Below are 25,666 nucleotides of genomic sequence, written 5' to 3'. Positions count from 1 at the left end.
TTAGATACTGCTGGCCTATACACCAACCAATGAACATTCACATGCTTCTTATAGGTGTACGGCTCGCTACAAGTTTCTTTTTCACCAGGTAGTCGTCACTCTAGCACTCTAGTATCGAAGCGGACCCAAAACGGCCCACGTTCTTTTTGAGGTAAGAATTGCTCTGTATCAGGTCGTAGTCCCATTTAGCTTTGTCTCAGAGTAAAACAAACTAGGGTTCCTACCAAGGCAGTTAAGATGGTTAAAAAAATGTAAGGCCTAATAAAATAAAAAGAGTTATTACTATTTATCATTTTTTTCTAATTAAAAGCACCCATTCTTCTAAAAGATCTGTAAAAGGCCTTGAACTTAAAAAAAGATCTATTTAAATTAGATGTGTAGTAACAGTAACAGCAGTAAGGTTCTGGTCTATCATAGCTTATAGCTCATTTGGTGGACGCTTCTACCCAAAGCGCCTTACAGTACCATGAGTGCATACATTTTCGGCGCGTCCGGCCGCAGTGGGACTGGACCCCTCGACCCTGGCAGTGTTCGAGCCTCGCCCCGCCCCGCCCCGCCCGCCTGGCCCCGCTCCCCCCGCCCCCCCCCGCTCCACCCGTCGAGCTACACGGGAGCCGCTCCCTGGTCGGCAGGATGGTGTTTCTGCTGATGTATCCTCAGGTTCTGCTTCCCGGCGAACCGTTTGCCGCAGTGCTCGCAGGCGAACGGCCGCTCCCCCGTGTGGACGCTCTGGTGCGTCTTCAGGTGACCCGACTGCGTGAAGCGCTTCCCGCACTGAGCGCAGCTGTACGGGCGCTCCCCCGTGTGCACGCGCACGTGCGTCTCCAGGCTCCGTGACGACGTGAAGCATTTGCCGCAGTAGCTGCAGATGAAGCGCCTGTCCCTGCAGTACCTGTTCAGGTCCAGCGGGTCCATCTTGGAAACGCCGAGGCCCAAAGCCAAAGGAAAGCCGGCCGCGTTCAGGTCGGACACTTTGTCCAGGTGCGGCGCCCGGTGGTCCGGTTTGAGGTACGGCCGGCGCGGGACGGGCACCATGCTGGGCAGGCCCTGGTTGTTCCACGACGAACACATCTCCAGCTCCATGTCGTAGGGGAGGGAGCTGATCATCGACACGCCCCGTTTCAGGTCAAAGGTCCCGGGGAGGGACGTGGGACTTCCCCCCGACCCGAGGAGAAACGGCTTTCGCGTCAAAGTGACGGAGGGCGCTTCGGAGTCCGATTCTGAGGCCAAGTCAAACACGACCTCTGACGAGTCGTTGTCGGCGCCCCCCGCCGGGCCGGGAGACCCCGACTCGCTGTGAGATTCTCGAGGCTCGAGTCGCTCCGACGCTCCGTCGCTGTTCTGCTCCCACTGCCTCATGCTGGCGGCTGTGGCGGCGATTATCATTCCAGACGGCCCTTCTTCACAGTCGTCCGCTATCGGCTGCACCTCCGTTCCTTGGAGAAACAAAATCAATGAGCCGAGTTTAGAGACATTAAAACAGAGCGGCAGTGATTTCAAGTTGATTTTGCATTCGATGAAACGACCAAAGACCCTTCTGTTAAAGACTCCTGTCAAAACGCGTCAAGCTTGTCTATTTTAAAATAAAAGCACCCCATGCACTAAAAAAAGAAACAATGGCTGCAGTCTGTCTTGGGTGTTTGATATATAAAATTTGCTGCCTGTCTCACAAAAGCCACATTTAAAGTGGAATGCCACAATATTCGATGGACAAAGACGCAGCGCTACAAAATCACAGGTAAGTTAGGTGGACCTGTTCTGTCTTTCCAGTAGGGCTGCACGATTAATCGTATTAAAATCGCGATCTCGATTCATACCTCTATGCGATCTCATCCCTTAATGACAACGATTCTGCCGCATGTTCATTAGGGACACCCGTTGCATCGAAACAAGCGCTCCTAACGAGTGACAACACTGCGTTTCACCACGTGACGAAATGAAACCGACAGAAAGGAAAACAAATCCAGAGAGAGAGATAACGGAGGACAGTAGACACGGGAAAACACTTCAAAGGTTGTATTCTATATAAGAGAAGAGAGATGTAAGTTGATTGTTTTTATGATAAGTGTTGGACTCATCAAGCATTTGAATTAAGCTGTTTTGTCTGTTGAAAAACAAGCACATACGTATCTTTGACAGGCCGACAGCACGTGTTGAGCTCAATTCAATTCAATGGATTGTCACACCGTTATCAATTAAACTAATTCCACTAACGTTACTTAAATACCACAAGGTAATGATGCTACCTACGTTAGCGTTGTAAGGCAGCAGATTACGAGTTATCAGGTTATTGTTTACATCAGTGATGCTGTGGGTCGGGTTTTTTTCAACCCGCGGCCGTCCGATCCGACACATGTATCCGAACCCACCGTTCTGTACAGAATGTGCTGACATCAGAACAGGTTATCAAAGTAGACATGAAACCTTACATTCCTTGCCTGGGTCCAGACCTTTGACTCCGCCCACTCCACTGAGTTGACTGATTCTGGTCTGGCATTGTGACATGAAACAGCGGTTGAAAAATGATCGGTCCCGATGAGCGCCGGGGTGGGGGACTAACGATTAGCCAATCAGAGCCACAGGCGGGACTAACGCTGTTGTCAAGCTGTGCGCCGGAACCAAGGAGGAGTAATAACAACAATGGAGACGCTATAGACAAGATAGACGCTGCTATCCAGGCTGTTCTGAATCCATTAAAAGTACCAATTACTTTGAAATCCGAACAGCACTCTGCTTTGAAGGCATTTATTCAAAGGGAAGATGTTTTTTTCACATCAGCGTCGACTTAAAATGACGTCAAATTCAGACGGATACGTCGGTCTCTAGTGATCGGTTAGGGAAAATCGAATCCCCCTCCCCCACGGAAATCGGTTAGAGTGGAGGCAATGTCAGACTGAAGATGGAAATGGAGTGGAACGAGTTGACACTTCTGTCTGATATCAGGCAACCACATTCCCTGAGGTGACCCCAGTTCAGCTGTTTATAGATATGTTGAATTTTCCTCCACAGCTTGTCTTTGTAAAGTCCTGTGAGACTGGCTGTGTGGTGAACAGCTGGATAAATAAACCTGTTGTGTTTTCCCGTTTGCTGGGCTGCTGTCCGTGAGCGGTGAGGGTCGCAGCGTGTGCAACTCACATCTGCTCACATTTAGGCGTTTAGCTAATGTGTGTGTCCGGAGCGACTTAAGGACACAGTATACTTGCTGTGGAAGTGGATTCTGGCGGGTCTGTGCAGACAGAAGGACACGTTTGGGGAGAAAACGAAGCGTCGCATCGGCTTCGCAGGCCGAACTAGTCGAACTCTCCACGCAGCAGCTGCCACCGCGGTACCATCTGCAACTGGTCTAACATATCTCACGATTGGCGGTGTTGCTTTGTAGAAAAGCATCTCCATTTCCTTTTCCGGTTCATTGCCTTTGTTTCCATCTCTGTGCTAACATCTGGTGGCCGACGCTTTTAAACGAACGGTCTGGAGGCTCGGCTCGCTGATCTCGTTAGAGGAAATCTGCACCTTCATGATCGATCAAACGGCTTTTAAATTCTCAGATTCCCTCCGCGGTTTCTCTGGCTCTTTCACGCTCTTTTTGTCGCTGCTATTTCTGGTTTCCCTCGATTACGTTATCTCTTTAATCTTCATGCTTACAGGAACATTTTCTGTGTCACAATCCAACAATAAATGAACATATCTAATGATAAAACGTACAATCTACAAATAACAAATGACCACAACAAATGATGAATGCTCACATCATCAAATAATGAAACGCAAACCAACACGTCAAACAATGACCCGTTGGAGAGGAGTGTAAAGAAACACACGATACGAGTGAGTATACACTAATTTGTATGCGGTGACGTGTTCGACTGTTGTTAGGCTTGTTGAGCTCAACGACAGAATAATCATGAATTCCTGGATCAACAATAGGGCTGAATGATTTTGAAAAAATATCTAATTGCGATTATTTTGACTGATATTGCAATTGCGATATGATTTGCGATATTAGAGGGAATGATAATTTTTACATCATTATTCTCATTTTCATTGAAAAACGTATTAAAATGATTATGGTGTGATTTTTGCGGGGATCTGTACCAAACAAAGATGTTTTCTTAAGTCTGTAGAATATGATGTGTAGGCCAGGACATCTCTGCAGCACCACAATATTTACTTTAAAATGCTATTTTGACACATTTCACCTTTAACAAATATTGCGCCTCCTGTGATTTGAAAATTGCAGTAGGCCATATTGCGATTTCGATAAAATTTCGATGAATTGTTCGGCCCTAATCAACCACACCCCAGGCAGCGTGCGGTGTGACTCCTGCCTTACCGTCCTCGTTGAGCAGCAGCTCGTCGGCGGCTCCGTCTCCGCTCGCCTCCTCTCCCGCCGTTTCTTCCTTAATCAAAACAACATCCGGATCACTCGGTTCCTCTACAGTTAATGGCAAATTCACCTAAGTGTAGAAAGCAGAAGACGAAATACACTAACTGCATGTCATGTTCTCCAGAACAAAATGAGCGTTTAGAGTGAAAGAGGCGTAGGTTTAATTTTCCTAAATTTATAGCAGAGCAAAAATGAAACATTTATAAATGATGGCACACTGTTTTACAGGGTTTAAGATTCAGAAAACGTATATTCTGTAAAAAGCTATTACACCCATTTTGCACCAAATTTAATCTAGAGTCCAAGCCTTGGCAATACGTACTTGAGTCTTTTGGATTTTTCCCTTTATTTTAATTTAGTTAATGATTACAAATGCGTTCTTTTGACCATCTGATTGAACTCAACAACAGCTTTCCAATGATATACAGTATAATACTCGGAGGAAAAACAGAAGAAAAAATCCAAGGAAAGAAGAATGAAATATACCAATACTTTGCACCCTGAAGAAAGCTGGGTGGGGCAACATTTTAACATGAAATATCCAAGAATAATAAACTTTATACAGAGGAGAATGCCTTGGATTTTTTTCTTCTTTTTTTCCCCTCTACACATGGATGTTTGAAGCCTGTGCAGCGTTCCTCATCTGATCAACACGATATATTATACTCATTTTCAGCCAAAATGTCACTTACGCCACATTTGGCACCAAACCCTCAAAAAGCACCACAATGTATGTTACTATGGGCCATGGAGGCGATGCTTTCACATGCTTTGACCACTAACTAGGTCATATCACTGTATAGATGAAGATTGTTCTTCACAGCCACAAATATCAGAATATGTCAGATGATGTTCCTACACGGTTTCCATTTTAAAATTCCATATTTTTCCCAGACCCTATGTTCTTGACCGGATTTGATTTTGGTGGGTATTTGATATAATGCATGCTGACAGCGACTGGGTAATAAGAGCGTCCCTCAATCTGAACATTATTCTTCACATCAACAAAAACTGTGGACTCAAAGTGGCTCTACAACAACATAAAAGCTAGAATTATGTGTGTATCGGACCTGAACCGCAACATTTTCCATACTTTTCCAGATATTTCCCCAAATTCCCAAACTATTCAAGACCTGGAAATGATCAAATTCATTTTTAATACTTTTCCAGACTTTCCAGACCTGCGTAGGAACCCTGTTAGTTTCAGTGTGGAAGCAGTCGTACCTCTGTGGGCACGGGGCTCATCATCTCTGTCGCTGCCTCCACAGCCAGGACCCTTCCACTCTTCTTCAGACTGGCTTTCGGCTGCTTGGCACCAAATCCGCTTGACAAGGCACGTTCTGGACGAAAACACAACACACAACACACACAAGAGGGTCTCAGTGGGAGAATGTGTCAGGTTGACTGTTGTGACCACAGGTTTTACTGTACCTCACTGCTGTTATCTCCCCAACTACAGACAGGCAACAAAGACCTCTAGATAGATAGATAGATAGATAGATAGATATAGTCTTTATTGTGCCACAGGAAATTTGTTTTCACAGCCAGTACATGCACAGAAACATAGATAACCACACCATACAGATACATAAACACATACCATTCATCCCCCATCTGTATCCCAGCATGTATACATGGGCATTATGCGCTTCATTGGGACCAAATCTTACCAAATTGGGGCCCTTGCTCTAATGTCTATCTATTTAGGGGTCCTATATCCAAAATGTGGGGAACCCTAGCCTGCTGTGTGCCGTTCTCGTTGGGAGAGAACTGTATGCCAAGCTCTACTCACATCTGGCAATTTAATGTTTCCTTGCTTATCGGCAAAGGTAACTAAATCTCTCAAATAATATGACCACTTATTAGGAATAAATAGGAGCCACTTATTAATTCGGCATACATATAATGCAGGAAACAACGTTTATTCCGATCAATTTTCCAATTTCCTATAAAACTTTTACAATCCATTCCATCTGCTCACTACGCCCACCACGGTGTAACGTTATTTTAAAATTGTGGGACGAAACGGCTGAAAAAAGTTGACGTTTCATTGAAATAAATGCTACTTTGCGCATTATATGTATGCCGAATTGACAAGCGTCTCCAAACGATTCAGAAAACATCACTGAGTCATATTTTTTTGGAGAAGTGTACCTTTGTCGTTAAGCAAGGCAACGGAATTGCCAGATTTTTGAATAGAGTTTGGCGTACCGGTGTCTTTCAACGAGAACGGGCACGTAACGTTACCGGGGAAAGGGGAACCCATGCATCACACAATACACTGCCTGCCACCATCAATACCATCAATGAAACGCAAATGCAGAAGTGAATCCCGACACCGGCGCAGCGTGGAAAACGGCCTGAACTTACCGACAGTGAAATCCACCAACCCTCCGGCCTCCTGCCCATTGTAGTCCAACATAGCGATGTTCCCTCGGTGTCCGCGGGCGATGATCGTCTCGATCAGCTCCAGTTTCCTCCGCAGCGCTTCGTTCTCTTTGTGGCTTCGAGAGATTTCCAGCTGTAAAACGGCGTAGCTGTCATCCACCAGCTCACAGATCTCCGCCACGGCCGCTTTGGTCAGTGCCTCCATGATGGACGTCAGTTGAGAATGAAACGCCTTGTAATTCGTCATCGTGAACAGATGTGCAACGGCAATAATCACCTGAACGTGAATTAAATTGACATTAGCTAACACAACGCATCCGAAAGAATGAGAAATGACTAGCTAGCTGGCTAGACAGGCTTATTTTGTCCTTTTAACCGGGCGGTGTGGCTGGGCTGGATGCTGCGGCGACCCGTTGTTGTTTGTTGTTGCTCGGCTGTCTCCTCCTCCTAGTAGTCGTCAAGGCCACTTCCGCATCGCCACTTTCAAAATAAAAGCCATATACCCCCCATATCTACCCCTCTCATCTTTAGTGCCATCCAGCTGCAGATCGCGTCTCATCTGAGCCCGCTGTTGCCTTCAGGTGCTCCTCGTACGCTTCTATTTCCGAGGTTGGAAGGCGTAAACACGACTGATCGAGCCTTCAAATGCTTTTTGGTAGGAAGTAATATCGAAATGAACAAAATGGACCCTCATTCTTCTCTGTTTCCCAGCTATATTTACCATACATTTCAAGCTGGTCTCTTTTTTCCCACAGCACTAGAATGCAGCATCAGTGTGGTTTCTACAGCAACGCTTGACAACAACAGAAAGATGGTCTACAGTAAGTTGGAAAAGTTAAGATAACTAAGTAAAAACTGCAACTACTACTGCTATCTGGAATTTATAAAATTAGATGTGAAGTTGAAATTGAATGGGAAGTTTCGGCTGCTATTTTAGCTTCAGCTAAGTTCACTTTTAACGTTAACGTTAGTTAAGATAACGTTAACTTAGCTAATTTTGGCACCGTAGCTAGCGCTTCATGTGAATTAGGTCAGTGTTAGTTAGCCAGGCATCCAAAACAACTAATGATTTAATAGTGTAAGATGGCAAAGCTGAGCCTATGTCTAAATATACATTATTAAATGTTACTGCTACTACTGTTACTATTACTAATACTACTACTAATAATACTTAATAAAGTGATATCTTATCTTTACTACTACTACTACTACCACTATGAATATAGGCTACTACTGCTACTATTAATATTAGGCCTATTACTACTACTATTAATGTTACTACTACTACTTCAAATAGTAATAAACTTTATTTGAATAGCCTTTTAAAAAAAAAACATTTACAAAGTGCTTTAACAATCAAATGACAATAAACATCATACTCATTAAATCAATTAAAGCCAAGAAAAGAGTCTCCTATCACTGACTAGAGGCTGTTGTTGTTTGTATCCTCAATGCTACAAATCATGCTTGACCCCTGTGTGTGTATGTATGTGTGTGTGTGTGTGTGTGTGTGTGTGTGTGTGTGTGCGTGTGTATTGTCCACCCAGTCACAGAGGACATGGTCCGCCGGCGGGCCGAACACAACGACTGTGAGATTTTCTCCTTGGAGGAGGTTTCTCTGCACCAGCAGGACATTGAGAGGATCGAACACGTGGAGCGCTGGTGCCGGGAGCTGAGGATCCTCTACCTGCAGAACAACCTCATTCCCAGGATAGGTGAGACATAGGGCTGAAACATATTGACAAAAAATATAATTGCAATATTTGACAGAATATTGAAATTGCGATTTAATCTGCGATTCATATCATCAGAGGTTTTTCTTGTCATAAATCTTTTAAAACTTTAAAATTGTTTGAAGAAAAGTGATTTTGTTAAAAAAAAAATAGATGTGAGTGTGCAGGATTTACTGAGTTTGAGTCTGATGAAAGGTTTTGATTCATGGACCAAAGATTACCTGCAGCTCTAAAACTCCTTGTTCACAAATCCAGTTTGGACCAAACTCACATGAAGAAATTAACTGCAGACTCTGAGATCTGGAAACTGCAGAAGTTCATATTGCGATTTAGATTTTTTTTTGTCGATTAATTGTTCAGCTCTAGGTGAGGCACGGTTCCACGGTTCCCTTTCCAGCTGTATGAATTTAACTTTAAATTTTTTTCTAATTTACTTTGAATTTTTAAAAGCAATCACCCTGTTTCTTCCCCTCAGAAAATGTCGGCCGCTTGAAGAAGCTGGAGTATCTGAATCTGGCCTTGAACAACATTGAAGTCATTGAAAACCTCGAGGGTCAGTAAAAGTCAGAAAGTTCAGTGTTGATGTAGCAGTAATGCTTGGTTTTTTTTACCGTGGTGGCAGATGTGTGTGTGTGTGTGTGTGTGTGTGTGTGTGTGTGTGTGTGTGTGTGTGTGTGTGTGTGTGTGTGTGTGTAGACAAACTCTTGTGAAAATTTCATCCTGACACCACAGATTCCCTCTATAGTGTAGATGATCTCATTAGATTTTGGATCACCTTGCTGCATAGATTTGCCTATTATTGAGGGGAAACTGTTTTTCTTGAAACTACTATAACTCCTTATACTAGAGGAACAAATCTCCAAAAAAGGCTTTAGTTTTTGATATACCCCTACCCGAGGTAGAACAAAGCACAACCATGTTTTTACATAACTTTAATATAAATTTAAATATAAATTTCACATAAATAGTGAAAATTTAGGCTTCTCCAAGAGGGACAGCGTCTGCCTTATCACATGTATCTCTGGAAATAATGATCAGAATGACACCAAATTTGGACTGGATGTTCACAGACAGTTATTGCATACAATAAAGCAAAGATTCCATCAGTACCTTTGTCCTACACTTAAACACATGAATTATAGGCGGAAATTGAATAGGAAATTAAAAATCCAAAAGGTATGTATATATATGTCTGTCATTATTAAAGTAAGGAGACCAATCACCAAAAAATGATATTTATATGTACCAAAAACTGTTATCTTATCATAAAAGTAGATTATTTCACTATTCACTTCACCCTCTGATGTCACCAGCCCCCCTATTAAAGCTTGCAGAGTTCATGTTAATACAGCCCAGATGTTATATGCAGACAAGTATGTTGGAATAGAAATACTTGCTAGCTGATGACCTCATTAGCATAACTGAATATGTTTAATATATCGTGCAGATTTTGGCGTGGCATCAGGCAGCTCTAGTGCCTCCTGTGTTCAGAGGCATTAGAGCACTAGACTTAAAACTAAAGGTGGCCGTGCTTTTTCCATCTGGGTTTCCCCCTCGGCTCTGAACCTGCCTGAGGAGAGAAGGCTGCAGAATCAGTGACTTCTTTTAAATCACTTCTTAAGTCCCATTTTTATAGACTTGCTTTTATGTGATGTCGTCTTTTTTATTGTCTTTTTATCTTTTCTTTTTATCAGCTTTTTATTGTCTCTTTATCAGCTTTTTTTCATCTTTTTATCATCTTTCTATTGTCTTTTTACGTCTTTATCTTAACTCTATCGTAATTATCTTAATCTTACTTTTATGCTATTATTTTATTATTTTGTTTTTCATCCTACCATTATACCACTATTTACTTGAATGTTTGCTCCTTTCCACCTCTGTCCTCCAATGAATTTAATCCCTGTTTATTATTGTTTTATTGCCTTTTAAATTCATAATTTTAGTATTCTGCTTTTATTTTGTCTGTCAAAGCACTTTGTAAACTCTGTTTTTAAAGGTGTTATATAACTAAAGTTATTATTTAGTTTTGGTTCCTCATCTGCCCCTGTTGTGATCCCAGTGATGCTTGTATTGCAAGATGCAGTGCTGAAAACGTTTTGTGCTGGATAGTAAAAAAAAAACAAAAAAACATTAAGTATATTTAAACCTAGACGACTTAATGTTGTGTTATAAATATGTAATATTAATTCTAAGTATTAGGACTGCACTTCTCTGTTTTTAGATTAGATAGACCATTATTTTAACGTCATATTCTCTCTGGTAGTGGTAGGAATGCTCTTGCTGTGCTGGCGCAGCACTACTCAATCAACACAAAGGACCAGAGGTGGTAGAAGTACACAAATTTCCTACTCAAGTAAAAGTGCAAATACTCATTTAAAAATATACTCTGGTAGAAGTAGAAGTACAGTTTCAAATCCTTTACTCAAGTCAAAGTATAAAAGTACATGGTCTTAAATTTACTTAAAGTATTAAAGTGAAAGTCTTTCTCTAAAAAAGTCATTTCTAATGTTCTAAGCTGGTTTTCTGTTGAGCGTTCCTCTGAATCCCAGATGAGAAAGAGTCTGCAGCTCAGATCAGGAACCTGAACCCTAGCAGCTGAATTCACTAACGTTAATTCTCTCTCTTGTTGCTTCTCTCTTCTTCTTGTTGCTTCTCTCTTCTTCCTGTTGCTTCTCTCTTCTTCCTGTTGCTTCTCTCTTCTTCCTGTTGCACAAGCACAAGCAGCCGATCACATCTGGCTCTTGATCAGCTGCTTCCGGGATGGAAGCCGTCTGATGCTGAAAATATTTTTTTTTAGAAAATCAGTTGATGATTTCCAGAGAGTAACGAGTCTGTTTTGAAAATGTAGTGAGTAGAAAGTACAGATTTTTCTTTTGAAATGTAGTGAGTAGTGAGTCTTCAGTGAAAGAAAAACTTGAGTAAAGTACAGATACTTGAAAATCCTACTTACACACAGTACAGTAATGAAGTATTTTTACTTTGTTACATCCCACTCTCTGCAAAGGAGACACTCAGCATGGTGCTGTGCTGTCAGAGTCTGATCAGAGTAAAGGTGTGAACAGAGCCTCTCGCCCCCTGCAGGCTGTGAGAGTCTGCAGAAACTGGACCTGACGGTGAACTTCGTGGGCCGGCTGAGCGGAGTGGAGACGCTGAGACACAACGTCCATCTGAGAGAGCTGTTCCTGGTGGGGAACCCCTGCTCCCAGTTCCAGGGCTACAGGCAGTATGTGGTGGCCTCTCTGCCCCAGCTCAAGGTAACTTAACCTTAACCTTAACCATAACCTTAACCTTAACCTTAACCATAACCTGAACCATAACCTTACCTTAACCCTACCTCACCTCAGGCAGGGCCCTGCTGGTCGTCCTGAGGTCTGAAGACTAAAGGTAACCGGGCCTTTCTGTCTCGGCCTCTAGGCTTTACAACAGCGGTTCTCAACGTGGGGTCCGGGGACCACCAAGAAGTGGACACAGTTAGAGAATGTAGAAGATTGACTGTTTTGGTCATTTGGTTATCTCTCTACCTACAATAGAGATAGTAATGGAATTCTGGACAAAATCATTATCTAAATCATAATACAAATATTCTCAGATTTGGGGCCGAGAGACAAAATCTCATCAAATGGGGGTCTGTGGCTCTAATGTGGACTAAACTAGTGGTCCTTGATATGAAAAAGGTTGAGAATCACCGCTTTACAACACTGCCTCAAATCATTCCTTAAAACACAATCCTTAAAACCTGAATTTTGTTCAAGTTCTCATGCATCATATATTTATGCAGATAAGTATTTTTGGCCTAACAACATGTTGTTAAATGTCTATTTAAAGACAAAATCAGCAAGATCAGTCTGATCCTGGATTAGAAAATCTGTATAATTCTGCTCCAGATGTAAAGTTGACAAACCGGCCGTGTGTTTGTCTCTGTCCACAGTGGCTGGACGGGACGGAGATCAGCCGGTCGGAGCGGATCCGGGCCGGACAGGGCCTGGAGGAGGTGAGGAGGCGGATCCAGCAGCAGGAGCAGGAATACCTGAGGAGGAGAGCCGAGGAGAGGGGGGAGGCGCAGAGGAAGGGAGGAGGAGGAGGAGGAGGAGGAGGAAAGAGAGAAAACAACGCTGCCCAGCGAGAGAGGAAACCGGGCTTCGACGGCCGCTGGTACACCGACATCAACAACACAGAGTAGGCAGACAGAGACGCTCCTCCACCTCTCCTCAGCTCTGACTTCTTCTCTCTTTTCCGAGCATTTCTGTCTCAGGCGGCGGCCGCACTGATCCATCAGACAACAGACAGAGTTACTGCTGATAGATGTGTGTGTGTGTCGGTTTGTTCTGAGCGTCAACATGGCGGCGAGGCAGAAGAACAGGAAGCTTTGCTCATAACAGAGCTGCCTGATAGAAAACAGAAGAAACAGACTCTACTGTATAAATCCAATCAGAAACTGAGCTGGAAAACCTCCAGGCGTCCCAACGCTCCACCAGGCGAACTCTGTTTTGTTTTTTTCCACTTTAGTTTTTATTGAGTTCAACATTTCTAAACATGGAAAACCAACAGTTAAACATGTACACAAACAAAAAGAGAAAAGAAAATTTAAAAAAAAGGATGTTTTGTTTGGGAGTTACATTCTCAGTAGTTCGTCCATTCTCACAGTTTCATCCACTAAGTCAGTTTTCCTTTGTCTGTAAATCAGTTGTCTTTGTCGCTGCTTTAATGTCCATTTATCCCACTTTTCTTCCAGCTGTGCTCAGGCTTTCTCTGTTTTCTCTTTGTTTCGGTCGGACCGTTCCTGGGGTCACAGGAGTGTTGTCAGGGTACTGCTCCTCTGACCCTGGACCTCCTTGCTGTTGGTTGATTGTAATGATTGTGAATAGGATTGTGGTTTATGAATTGAAGCTTATTCTACTGCTGTACTCAGGTCACTCTCTATAAGGACGTCAGCTAAACGCCTAAATTTGGGCAACCTGTCAATCACAAGCCTCTTCTTTAACCTGCAGACTGCTGCTGCCCCATGTAGGATAAAGATCTATTGCATTGTATTACTACACAATATGATATACTTTTATTTGTATTGGACTCACAGTGCTGCTGGTTTTCCATACAATAAAAGAACACAAATCAACAACACAACATATTGCACAAATCCCAAACAGAAGGCACAGTACTAGAATAATAAAACATGACATCTTTCCATACATCCATGCATTAAGACATAGAAATACATACATTCACACAAGTTGGTACAAAAGTAGAATTGAAGTGCACTGATCTGAGATGAATTGAAGTGAACTGGACTGAATCTTATTCTTTTATGCCGCTTTTTTAGTCCAGGGTTGGAGGAGAACAAGGAGAACCAGGAGAACCAGGCGGTGGTGGAGGAGGAGGAGGAGGAGGAGGAGGAAACAGAGAAGAAGACGAGCCCGGAGGAGGAGAAGGAGTTCTGGGAGACGCCGTGCTCCTTCACCCCCGAGTCTCGCCTGGAGGCTCACCGCCACCTGGAGGACCAGAGGAGGGCGAAGGAGAAGTTAGTGCATTTATGTTTTTATCTTTTATCTGTAAGGGTATGACAGGTCTTTTCCCTTTTAACACAAGCACAAGCAGAGGCTGGCCGACACAGCTGTCCATGTAAACAGTCTGGCTCTCTTCAGGAGTCTGGTGCTGGACTTCACTGTTAACACTTGAGTGAGCTTTTTTTTAAATTTATTTTTTTATTTACTTAACAAAAATAACAATACAACACAAAACACACAGAAATGACAAAAAAAACATGTAGAGACATCAGAAAAGAGAGGAAAAACACTGTAAACATAACAAATGTAAAACAAAGTATATTAACTAGACAGAATGGAGATCACAGCCCAGTTATGAAGAAAAAAGGTAGAGAAAGTCTAACTGATATGCAGGTATAGTCACATAAGCTTATACATAAATAAAACGTATAAAGTTACATAAAAGAACAGAACATAATAAAGTATTATACACTCCATTTACAGTTTTTATAAATAAAGCCAATACAAAAGGCAAAAGAAAACAAAAAAAATGTGAAAAACAGGAAAAGAAGAATACAAAAACAGGACATATCAAAGCTCAAAATCCCATGCCTTTATAACTGATAGTTTTTCCCATTTACCAGTAAAAGCAAGTCCCTTACCTTTCCCTCTCATAATGAACCTTTCTTGAGTGAGCTTTGTAACAGTGCAGTTCACCGTTTCATCCACTGTGTGTCACTACAACATCACCCATCACTTAAGGAACCCAGAAGTTTGCTGCCAAAGCATTTACATCAAATTCAGCCACTGGTGGAAAAAGTCCTCAAATCCTTGAGTAAAAGTAGCAATACCATCATGGAAACATACTTCATTAAAAGTATAGATTCTGCATTCAAAAGTTTACTTCAGTAAAAGTCTAGAAGTATCAGCAGTAAAATGCAGTGAAGTGTCAAAAGTAAAAGTCGTCATTCTGTCAGAGAGTTAAATTATTGAAGCATGAACCTGTCAGAAGTATTTTAATGTTGTCGGTCTAACTGCTCCATATACTGTTGGGGAGTTTAAACTCTAACAATGCAACATGTTTTATGAGCTGATCGTATGTTTTGATGTAAAACCTTATTCTGCAAAGTAACTAGTAACTCCAGCCGGCAGATAAATGTAGAGGAGGAGAAAGAACAAGATTTCCCTCTGAGATGTAGAGGAGGAAAAGTAGAAAGTCTCACAGGATGGAAATACTCAAGTAAAGACATGACACACACAGCACTGTTTAACTTCAACGACATGTAAGATAAATGAAAGCAATCGTTCATTCAGTTCTGCTTCTTCTTCTTCTTAATTAACCCTTATTTGACCAGGCAGGTTGACTAAGAGCATGATGTAATTTACAGTAACAGCTGGGGAGGGCAGGGACAGGTATAATCCTTAAAATGTTCACTTAAGTATTTAAGGTTTTCTCCCTATCTTGGTCTTATACTTAAGGAGTCCCTTAAAGTTAGTTAAACCGTTGCACAAAAGACCTTAGCAACCAAAGTAAGGAAAAAAACGTAAGGTTCCTCTGACTCTATCTTAACAACATGGCCGAGTTTATGGCGATAAATGAAGACGTTGTCGTATTTTTTTTGGACCTCTTGGATGAACCTCTTCACCAGACTTCTTCAATTCATTTTCGTTGCAATTTCCTCCCACATTCGTTGTTTTCTGTTTGCTGTTATTTGCGGATCAAATTTACATTTTAGTATGTGCTTTCTTTTATTGTATTCCTCCAGAAGTATAATATTTTCCTCATCTGACCAATTTGGTGTTCTTGTCTTCTTTTCTTCTGCCATTTTTTTTGCTATCTATCGGCCAACTCTGTGAGGCGATAACAGGTGAGACGATAACAGGTATCACAAGCACAAGCAAACAAACGGTCTCCATGGAAACTGTAGAAATCCGCTGTAAAATCTCTTTCAATGCAGTAAATGCCTTAACGTTTTACCTTAACTAAGGAAACCTTATAAGGGATTCTTAAGTAAGTCCCTCAGCTAAGGAGAAATTAAGCCTTAAGTGTCACACTGAAGGAGAAAACTTAAGGTGTTTTGTGCAACCGGCCCCAGGTCACTAGCATGTTTCTCCAGATGTTAGATCACTTCCGCTCTCCCAAACCAATCATGTGTAAGAGAAGCCTGTTTGGTGTGTTTCAGACTGGCTGATAGTGAGTGAGAGGCGGGGCTAGTACGGGTAAATCAATCCTAGTGAATTTTCCCGCCATGCCGTTAATTAGTGCTCGCCCTACAGGTGACCCACTTGTCAGGGTGTTAATTGGGTGTGTGTGTGTCACCTCCACTTCTCACTGTGCTTCCTCGCTCTCTTAACATGCAAACACACACTGTCATGCTCTCTCTCTCTCTCTCTCTCTCTCTCTCTCTCTGTCAGACCAGTTCTATCAGTCACCAGCTGTAACCAGCTGTAATATTTTGGTTAGGGACAGCAGCCTCTGGACTAGTGAGGCAACGAACAGTTACAGTCAAGACATTGATCATATCAGTTATTTCAGCCAACTCACGTAAACAGATTATTGAGAATGAATGCAAATATAGATACAGAGTTGAGTTTGGTGTCTAGGCTCTGATCCTGTCACTCCCTGCAGCAGACACCTAGCTAGCTAAGAGAACAGGGAGTGACGATAGGGAACTTCCCCCCGGGGGGAGACCTAGAATCAGAGCTTGGATGGCGGGTACCAAAGCTGTAATACCAGCATCTACCTTCCAGTCGCCAGCTCACAGGGAATAAACCTTCCTGCTGGCACTGGTTATCAAACCAGAAACCCTCTGGTTAGCAGATGTCCTCTGTACCTCTACAGTTAGGGTTAGAGGTAGAGATGGAGCTCTCTCTGAAGTGAAATACCCTGGCTCAGCTACTCCTTCTCTTTTCTGATCGTCTGCTGATCCCCAAGAGGGAATTGGTCAGAGGTCAGAGGTCACGGTACACCGCAGTGCAGCACCTCCTGCTCTGGAGCTGGTAGGGATTCAGTGCTTTGCTCAAAGACACTTCAGCAGGATTGAACATGGGATCTTACAGTTACAAAGGAAGAACAATTCAGCTGCTCTTGGAGGCAGATGGATGTTCTAAGAAATGTTGCAGAAAATCCAACGCACTTGGGCAGAAAGCCTTCATCGAAAAGCCTTTGAACCACATTGGTTTTTCTGTACCAATAAAGGCTTCAGAACATCCACTGGGCTCCAAGAGCAGTTGAATTTGTTCCTTTCTAGCTTTCCTATTTCATGCACCTTGTTTGTAAAGTGAGGTTTTGTTTTTCTTGTGACCCTACAGTTGATTTTTTCCCCAGTCAGGTTTCAGAACTCTTTTACTTCATTTCACCCCCCCACTGCCTCCTGGACCCAGCTCTGACTCAGAGCATTTAGTTTTCATAACACCTAGAGCCACAGAGTCACGATTAGCTGAGCGGTGTAGTTATGACGAACACTGTCGTATGAGAATATACTGCTGTGTCACGGTGCTTTGGTTGATCTCCTGCCCACAGGAAACACTTTAAAGTGGACAGAATGTATTTCAGCATCTCTCTCCTGGCTGCGCTGGCAGTGTGTTTGTTGCCTGATGCACTTTAATCTTCTTCTGTCTGCTGCCTCTCTAACCCTCTGGATGCCTTTTCCTGCACTCCTCAGAAGGAAACCTCATTTTTAACACGTGTGCATTGTTATTAACATAGGTGTTGAGAAGTAACAGCGATGTGTGTTCCCCCAGACGACACACAGTCGAGCTGAACGCATCTTTTCATGGTTGAATGAATCTTAATGGAACCAGCACTCCACCCATGCATTCATGAATACATCACAACACTGGCAACAGGATTCTTATTGGACGCGCACAGATAGTAGCCTACGTCTTTTGTTTTCTCATCCAATCTCCTTTTGAATCTTCTTTACCAAACTCACAACTAAGCCTGTTCCACAACGCAGGCAAAACATGAGCAGAGATCTAAATGCTGTATTGTTGTTCTTACTGACGCAAAGAAAATCAGGAATGGAAATTAACATTTTCCGTTTGGTGGACACTTATACCCAAAGCACCTCACAGCACCATGAGGGAATACATGTTTAACTTTGGCGGACCCAGTGGTATGAGGGGTCGAAGTAACAAAAATCAAATGATAGAAATCAATGTGATGAAAATGCTTGTGAACTGAAAAACTGAGTGATAAACTGGCAAGTGATTTGATGAAAATGGTGGTGATTTGATAAAAACAGAGCCATTTTCATCATTTATCACCACTTTCTATCATTCAGCATGGCCATTTATCATTTAAGGCGAGCCTCAGAAGGGTGGAAGTAACAAAAATTAACTGATAAATTTAGAGGTGATAAAAATGAATGTGAATTGAAAAATACTGTGATGAAATTGCATGTGAACTCAAAAAGACAGCGATAAATTGTCAAGTGACTTGATAAATTCAGAGGAGATCGGATTAAATAGCTCAGTGATTTATCATTTACCTGAGTAATTATTGTTACTTCCGCCCTCACACCTAACCCTAACCCTCAATCAGAAACCACGCCCACTGAAGCTCGACTGTCAAACTGTCTACAGAACTGAATCTTCTGTAATGAATGGACCCATGCCGTCGACCCCTCATACAGTGGGAATCAAACCTGTAACCTTTGCCGTGTTAATGCCTTGCTCTGCTCATGTAGGCATACAGGACCACTGATATGAAGACATGAAACGGCAGAGACAAGCTAATAATGCACATTCCCGACCCTGACCGGCTATAGGAAGTCGGGGTATAAGACGGATTTGAAGGAACCGAGTTTGACGGCTAAAAAGCCAACCGGCGACAGTCCACTTCCTAATCCATACCACAAAAAAAAGCAGACCAGGCCCGCATGCTGTCCAAGCATAAAATCAGGTTGATACGGTGTTGCCGTTTTTATCGTCTCCCGGCGCGCGGCTGTCAGAGCGAGCTGACTTGATTCATGCAGTCGTGCCGTCACTGGATTGTCAGGAAAGATGAATTTGCCGCTCCTGAGGTGGATCCTGAGATAAGGTCAGCCAGGAGAAAAGCATAGTACCAGATGAACAGCACATCCAGCCCCACTATCTGTAGCACTGAATTTAAAGAGGCTCACTACCTTCCTGAAGGTTGAGACAAGCTGACAGGCAGAAAAATGGACATTGTTAATTGATGTGCGTGGATGAGATGGATGGGTGGAGATCTGTTCTCTACATGTGATAATGTGCAGTATATCATTGAGGGGTTATTTGAATAGCTTCGTTCCAAAATGAGATAGCCACTGTTTAAATAAAATGACACTTATAAAATGATTGATAACATAGAATTTAAAAAAAAGTATGGTATTTTTCATTGGATAGTATAACCTGAGTCCCTGGTTGAGAAAATAACAGTCTAGACTGGATCATGCTGGAGATACTGGGTGACAAACCTCAGGTAATTATTTTATTTTTTGCAAAATTATTAAATAGCGTTTTGAAAGAAAAAGTGTTCTAACTCTCCTATCAACCACGTCTGGCTCCATCATGGAGGTCCACTGGAGAACTGGTTGTACGTAAATGTCTAAATAGACTTTATAACAAGCAGCTAGAAACAGAGAGCAGCTGAGTCAGCTTGTTGTGGTGTGGCTGTAGATCCATTCAGTAACGTTCTCAGTAAAAGTGAATAGTGTTATAAGGTGGATTTGTTTCCAAATGTAGGTTACTGTGACACAGTAAACTGTCTTGTCTTTAGCCCTAGTCTCTACTCCAAAACATGAAGAGTTGGAGCTTGAGAAGAGTCAGCTCAGTTAACCTGAACAAACTGTTAGCTAGCTAACTAGCCAGCAAACACACTGATGTTAATGTGAACATGCTAACGCTAGCTGCTACTAGATATGTTAGCTAGTGTGCTAATCAGATGTGTTAACAACAAGACAGTGATGGTTAGCTGACCAGATGCTATGGTTAGCTAGCTAACAAGACTGTCCAGAATTCCATGACTATCTGTATTGTAGGCAGAGAGATAACAGAGAAACTATGATCAAAACAGTCGTTCTTCTACATTCTTTAATTGTGTTAACTTCTTGTAAATGAAATAATGGTGAAGTTTAACAATTCATCAATTTGCTGGGGACCCCCTGGAACCTCCTCAGGGACCCCTGGTGGTCCCCAGACCCCATGTTGAGAACCACTGATCTAAACACTAAATCAATCAGATGGATCAGTGATGAAATGATCAGTTCAGTCATAAACAGACAGAAATTAACTGTCTGTTGAGATGGACAAGTCATACTTTTAGCAAAACAATCAGCTGTTCATACCTATTGTTGTCCAACAGCTGAGGACCTCCAACATGGCCGCTGGAGGCTGTGTTCTGTCACCTGGAAGCCCTCTAAATAGTGACTGTGATTCTGAAAATAAAGCAGCTGCATATTTAGACCTCTCCCCGAGGCAAACTGAAGTGTGTGAGTCTAACTGGGAGCTGTCTGAACACATCGTCCTCAGGTCCGGAGCTGTCATCGCCCATGTCTCCCTGACTCAGCTGTTTGATAGACGCCCCGTCCAAAACAAAATAAAAAGTTTGGGAACAGGTTTTATAGCGCAGAGTGCCACACTTTGACCTTGCGGAGTCGGAGTATATGGCCTGCAATGAAAAAGAGGGAGAGAGAGGGTGCAGAGAGAGAGAGGGATGGTGCAGGGGAACAGGCTCTGTGAGTCAGGCGTTATGGTGATGGAGCGCTGAAGTTTGATCTCCGAATCTTTTGAAATAGATACTTGCCCTCTGTCTCACCCCGACTCATCTCCAAACCACACACACACACACACACACACACACACCATCTCTCTGCCTGTCTGCCCATTTATTCCTCACACTGCAACAGGAGGTGAGAAATGACCACCAGCCACCGGCCAAATGCTGGTATATTTTGTCATCGGTTGGTAAATTGGACTCCAAATGATGGACACCAACCATCATTTGGAGTCCAATTATATTCTAAACACTTAGTTGGCTGCTAAAAGTCACCAGCCACTTTAGCAGCTGGTGAATTTTGGGATTCACCAGCCACAGTGTGCTGCAGACAAACACATTTTCTACTCTGCACCCAACACAAAGTTGGGTGCAGTTACAGGTTAATCTCCAATTTGGTATTCTAATAAACACAAACTAATCCTGGTAGTGTTAGTGCCTTGTTCTACCTGTGGAGCACTTTATTAGTTTCAGATTAAACCTCAGTCTGGGATATTTTAGTTACCAAGGATGGAAATTAACATCTAATACATTTGTCCAAAACACAGCATCATGAATGCCTACATTTCTAAAACGATGAGTGAACAGAAAATCCAAGCTCCACCCACACTGTTTGATTGACAAAGATGGAAACTGAATAAAACAAATTGTCACATTAACATGGATGACCGCAGCAGTAATGGAAGCATTAAAGGTATAATATGTAACATTTCCGCATTAAAATATCTAGAAACGACTAGACCTATGTTTATATATATTTTTTGAGTTGTGTACTTACGTTATCCCAAATGTTTCCAACAATGTTCAAACCCAGAGAAATCTGTAATTTTCTTCAAGGTAACGGTGCGTTTCATTTGGTCTCCTGTCATGGCGTCATATCCCCTTTACCCCCTAACTTCCTGTCATGGCGTCACATCCCCTTTACCCCCTAACTTCCTGTCATGGCGTCACATCCCCTTTACCCCTAACTTCCTGTCAATGGCGTCATATCCCCTTTACCCCCTAACTTCCTGTCATGACGTCACATCCCCTTTACCCCCTAACTTCCTGTCATGGCGTCACATCCCCTTTACCCCCTAACTTCCTGTCATGGCGTCACATCCCCTTTACCCCCTAACTTCCTGTCAATGGCGTCATATCCCCTTTACCCCCTAACTTCCTGTCATGACGTCATATCCCCTTTACCCCCTAACTTCCTGTCAATGGCGTCATATCCCCTTTACCCCCTAACTTCCTGTCATGACGTCATATCCCCTTTACCCCCTAACTTCCTGTCATGGCGTCACATCCCCTTTACCCCCTAACTTCCTGTCATGGCGTCACATCTCCTTTACCCCCTAACTTCCTGTCATGGCGTCACATCTCCTTTACCCCCTAACTTCCGGGGAAACACGGGAAACACCAGATGATCCGTCAGAGAGTGAGGAAGGAAGTAGGCCAGCTAGCCGCTCTAGCCGCTCTGTTGTTTTTTTCATTCTATTGTTTTTATCGCTCACTGTGACGGATCAGGATTATTCATTCCTGTTTGCTGCGCGTTCTGTCGCCGAAGCTGTCCCTGTAAAAAAAAACCTCCCATGATCCCACGCTACTTCATGACATCATCAAACTACGTCTTTTGTTATTGTTTTGATTGAGAGACCCCTAGAGGCAGAAATTATGGCAGTGTTAGTGCCTTGCTCTCCACCACCAGGCTCCAGCACTTAAAATCTTTACGGGTCTCCCTGCGACCCTCTGTCCTGATGAAGACGTAAAGTCGACATGGCCGATCTGAGCGTTCAGAGGGCGGAGGGCTTCACCCAGCTGCCTGTCTGACACCCTGTCACCCTCTCCCCCGGCGTGGCTGATATACCGCCGCAGGAGTCGTGACGGTCGACCCCCCCCCCCGCAGGGCGCTAAACACTCCGCCTCAGCTCGCCTGACACCGGCCGCCGCCATTCATCTGCTGCTCAGCGGGCTTAATGGATGGACACATTCGAAGTGTGTGTGTGTGTGTGTGTGTGTGTGTGCTTCCCCTGCCTGTGCTTTTGTCACAGTCTGGTTCATGTGGCTAATGGAGCGATTGGTTGTACAGCAGATGGTAATGAGAAGTGCAGCATCAGCATCTGTCATAGTAAAACGTCTGACTCGGGGATGGAGGTCTGAAGGAAAACACACTGAATGGCTGCAGGCTCAAGTTTAAAAATACACAAAATGTGCAGAATGTAGCTCTAATAATACAACTGGAGATCATAATATATTTATGTTTCACACTGTAATCTTTTTTTTAGACTTTTTACTTACCCTTTGGAAGATATGCTCAGCACGTATGCTCATTTTCCATCCAGACTTCGACTCTCATTCATACAGTTAAACACTTTCACACTGAGAGCGGCCCGGTGTGACGATGGTCTTCTACTGTGTGGGGAAAGACCAGATCCCTGCATGTTCTGGGTCTTCCAGACAGGACACGGTTTCCTCGCCACCTGCTGCTTGGCACAGTGCAACTCTGGACTAGATGTTTGGAGAAGTCTTGGCTACTTCCCTTGTCGTTTATATTGGAGATTTTTTTCAAATTTTTTATGCAGCAAACTGCGGTGCAAGCCATTGGAAATAACAGGTTTTAGAGGGCAGGGTGGAGTTATCACGTCCTGTATGCAAGCTGCTTTAGAGGCAGAGTTCATTGTACAGTATGTGGCCGTACATTCTGTGTGTGTGTGTGTGTGTGTGTGTGTGTGTGTGTGTGTGTGTGTGTGTGTCCATTGCACATTATCTGTTACCTCTCTCTTTATGGATGCTCCTGGAGGAGTGGTGGCTCTCACCTTCACCCCAAAGACCCCATAACTCTGGCACTGTCATCAGTCACTCAACCCTGTAGACCACACACACACACACACACACACACACACACACACACACACACACACACACACACACACACACACACACACGTACTCCATTCATGCTTTTCCATTCCCCTGCAGGGAGACAGAGAAGAAGCCGAAGGCTCCAAGGACCCTGATCACTGCTGACGGACGGGTCATGAATGTCAATGAGCCCAAGTAAGTACTGAGAACCAAACAGCACCCAGATACAGTATATACTGACACCCATACATACTGCACCCATCCAACTATATACTGACACCCATACATACTGTACCCATCCAACTACATACTGACACCCATACATACTGTACCCATCCAACTATATACTGACACCCATACATACTGTACCCATCCAACTATATACTGACACTCATACAGCACCTTTCTTATTCAGGCAACAGTCACAAAGCATGTTGGCCACATAATAAACAACATCTAAATCAGGACATGTACAGGCTTAGGGTTTTCTGATAAATTGTGACATATTCACTTGTCTGTATGAGTGTGTGTCATTGTGAAGTGTATGTGCAAATACACAGTCTGCATGCTAGACTGCTTGGTGACAAAGGCTTTTTGCAATTTCGTCAACAAAAAGATAAATAAGTCTGTCCCAGGGAGATAATTCTGTTTCATTGTAGTTTTGACAAAACAGGATTAATGAAACAGATTTCTCTCCTCAGTATCTGAGCTTGGAGCCGCTTTTTCCCTTTGGCATTTGGAAAAAAATTCTTTCAATGTCTGAAGGTTTATTGATCAAGGTGAAGTTCCTGGATATTTAGATCTGCAGTATAGTACAGTCACATGATGTTTTTATTACCTGTACTTGGTTGAGTAAATGTAATGTTTCTGATATTATTCGCACAAAAATAAATAAATAAATACATAAATACATAAATACATAAATACATAAATAAAAATTAAAATAGTAAGGTTGAATATAGAGAAACAGAAAATACTTTTAAATTTGTAAATGTAATCTACACTAAATGAGTGGTACTTCTTTTTTCTATTCTAAGGCTGAACTGTTGAAGTGGATATATTTTGACTATAATGTATTTTAGTACTTTAGTTAACTAAAATCATCGGCCATTTTAATAAAAAAAAATGAACCAAATCTAATCAATATGCCATGACTCAAATCTGACTAAATTAAAGGCTGTTTTCACCAAAAGACTAAGACTAAATTTCATAATGCTGTGAAAATGACCAGTCTACAGTTAAACTCCAACTCAACAGAGTAATAAATGAGGACTCGATATATTTGAAACGGCTCATTTGAGCACGCGCTCTGCTGTAGCGCATGGCGGTCAGCATATGGAGTCAGTGGAGTCTGTTGAGAGTGTCTGTTGTCATCGACAGTGATGATGAAGAGTGACTCAGTAGAAGTCATCACTCTGATCCACACCAAGGTCAGCGGTGAGGCCGGAGTATCGCCTCTGCCTCACACCTACCATGAATCAGTCCTCCGCACCATTCACTCTTAGTACACAGCAGGCCTGACTGGACTGTGGGCTGTGCCTGCTATATATAGAATATATACTGTATACTGTATGTCCACAGTTTGGTTTGGTTTGTAAGGGTATGATGGATGTCTGCTGGTGAAGCAACCAAACATTTAGCACTGGTGGATGCTGACTGGGTTGCATGCTGGTTTCTGCTGCTGAACCACAGAACTTTAATGGATAGAACGGTTCTTCCACTGTTTTCAATAGTAATTTGGCTGGTATAGGATAACATGCCAATCATGGAACTTGGAGGGTTAGTTGCTATGGTGATGACGCAAATCTGGACTTTAAGTCTGTAAAGTCTGTCACACTGTGAGAACTGAGCAGATGAGTCTGTCAGCAAACTGTCAAAACTCAACTGGAAGCTAATGTTAGCGACGAGGCTAACGTAGCTTCATCACAGACTGGACTTCTCTCTCTAGCTCTTCTTGTCAACATTAGCATGTTAGCAATCCATGGCAGCAAGGAGACCCACTGAGCAATTTTACTTTGATTAGACGTTTAAAACACGTCTAAATGGCCATACCCATCTAGGCTAAATTAAGTTTAAATGGGGTTGAAAAGTGAAAGTTT

At 42.9% G+C, this 25,666-nt stretch overlaps 2 protein-coding genes across 2 annotated transcripts in view; one reads left to right on the top strand and one right to left on the bottom strand.

Annotated features, from left to right (window-relative positions):
- Positions 1-603: 603 nt before the first annotated feature.
- Positions 604-7,082, bottom strand: LOC139639699 (uncharacterized). The gene is made up of 4 exons (XM_071513847.1): positions 6,755-7,082; positions 5,609-5,724; positions 4,331-4,454; positions 604-1,436 (listed from the first exon to the last, which is right to left on the bottom strand). Exons 1-4 carry the CDS (start codon positions 7,017-7,019, stop codon positions 604-606), a joined length of 1,338 nt encoding a protein of 445 aa, XP_071369948.1. The 5' UTR covers positions 7,020-7,082.
- Positions 7,083-7,583: 501 nt separating this feature from the next.
- dnaaf11 (dynein axonemal assembly factor 11) overlaps positions 7,584-25,666 on the top strand; it is a 45,399-nt gene continuing 27,316 nt past the window's right edge. The window contains exons 1-8 of the mRNA XM_071513848.1: positions 7,584-7,593; positions 8,320-8,487; positions 8,981-9,058; positions 11,587-11,759; positions 12,434-12,564; positions 12,597-12,624; positions 13,881-14,020; positions 23,685-23,762. Of these exons, the coding sequence (XP_071369949.1) occupies positions 7,584-7,593; positions 8,320-8,487; positions 8,981-9,058; positions 11,587-11,759; positions 12,434-12,564; positions 12,597-12,624; positions 13,881-14,020; positions 23,685-23,762 (806 nt within the window). The remainder of the gene's footprint in view (positions 7,594-8,319; positions 8,488-8,980; positions 9,059-11,586; positions 11,760-12,433; positions 12,565-12,596; positions 12,625-13,880; positions 14,021-23,684; positions 23,763-25,666) is intronic.

This window comes from Centroberyx affinis, unplaced genomic scaffold (assembly GCF_046629955.1).
Source record: "Centroberyx affinis isolate AG114_WGS23_722 - 3 ecotype Tasmania unplaced genomic scaffold, CSIRO-AGI_Caff_v1 ptg007576l_1, whole genome shotgun sequence".
NCBI classification, from domain to species: domain Eukaryota; kingdom Metazoa; phylum Chordata; class Actinopteri; order Beryciformes; family Berycidae; genus Centroberyx; species Centroberyx affinis.
Note: the sequence above shows the minus strand (reverse complement) of the source record. Positions and strands in the feature narration are given on the sequence as shown.

What these genes read in the sequence shown, in the direction of transcription:
- LOC139639699 (XM_071513847.1), bottom strand. Translation starts at nt 7,019, where the DNA reads ATGACGAATTACAAGGCGTTTCATTCTCAACTGACGTCCATCATGGAG. An exon ending in GTTGGTGGATTTCACTGTCG is followed by an intron (nt 5,725 to 6,754) that starts GTAAGTTCAGGC and finishes GTTTTCGTCCAG; the next exon opens with AACGTGCCTTGTCAAGCGGA. An exon ending in GCTGCTGCTCAACGAGGACG is followed by an intron (nt 1,437 to 4,330) that starts GTAAGGCAGGAG and finishes TGTTTCTCCAAG; the next exon opens with GAACGGAGGTGCAGCCGATA.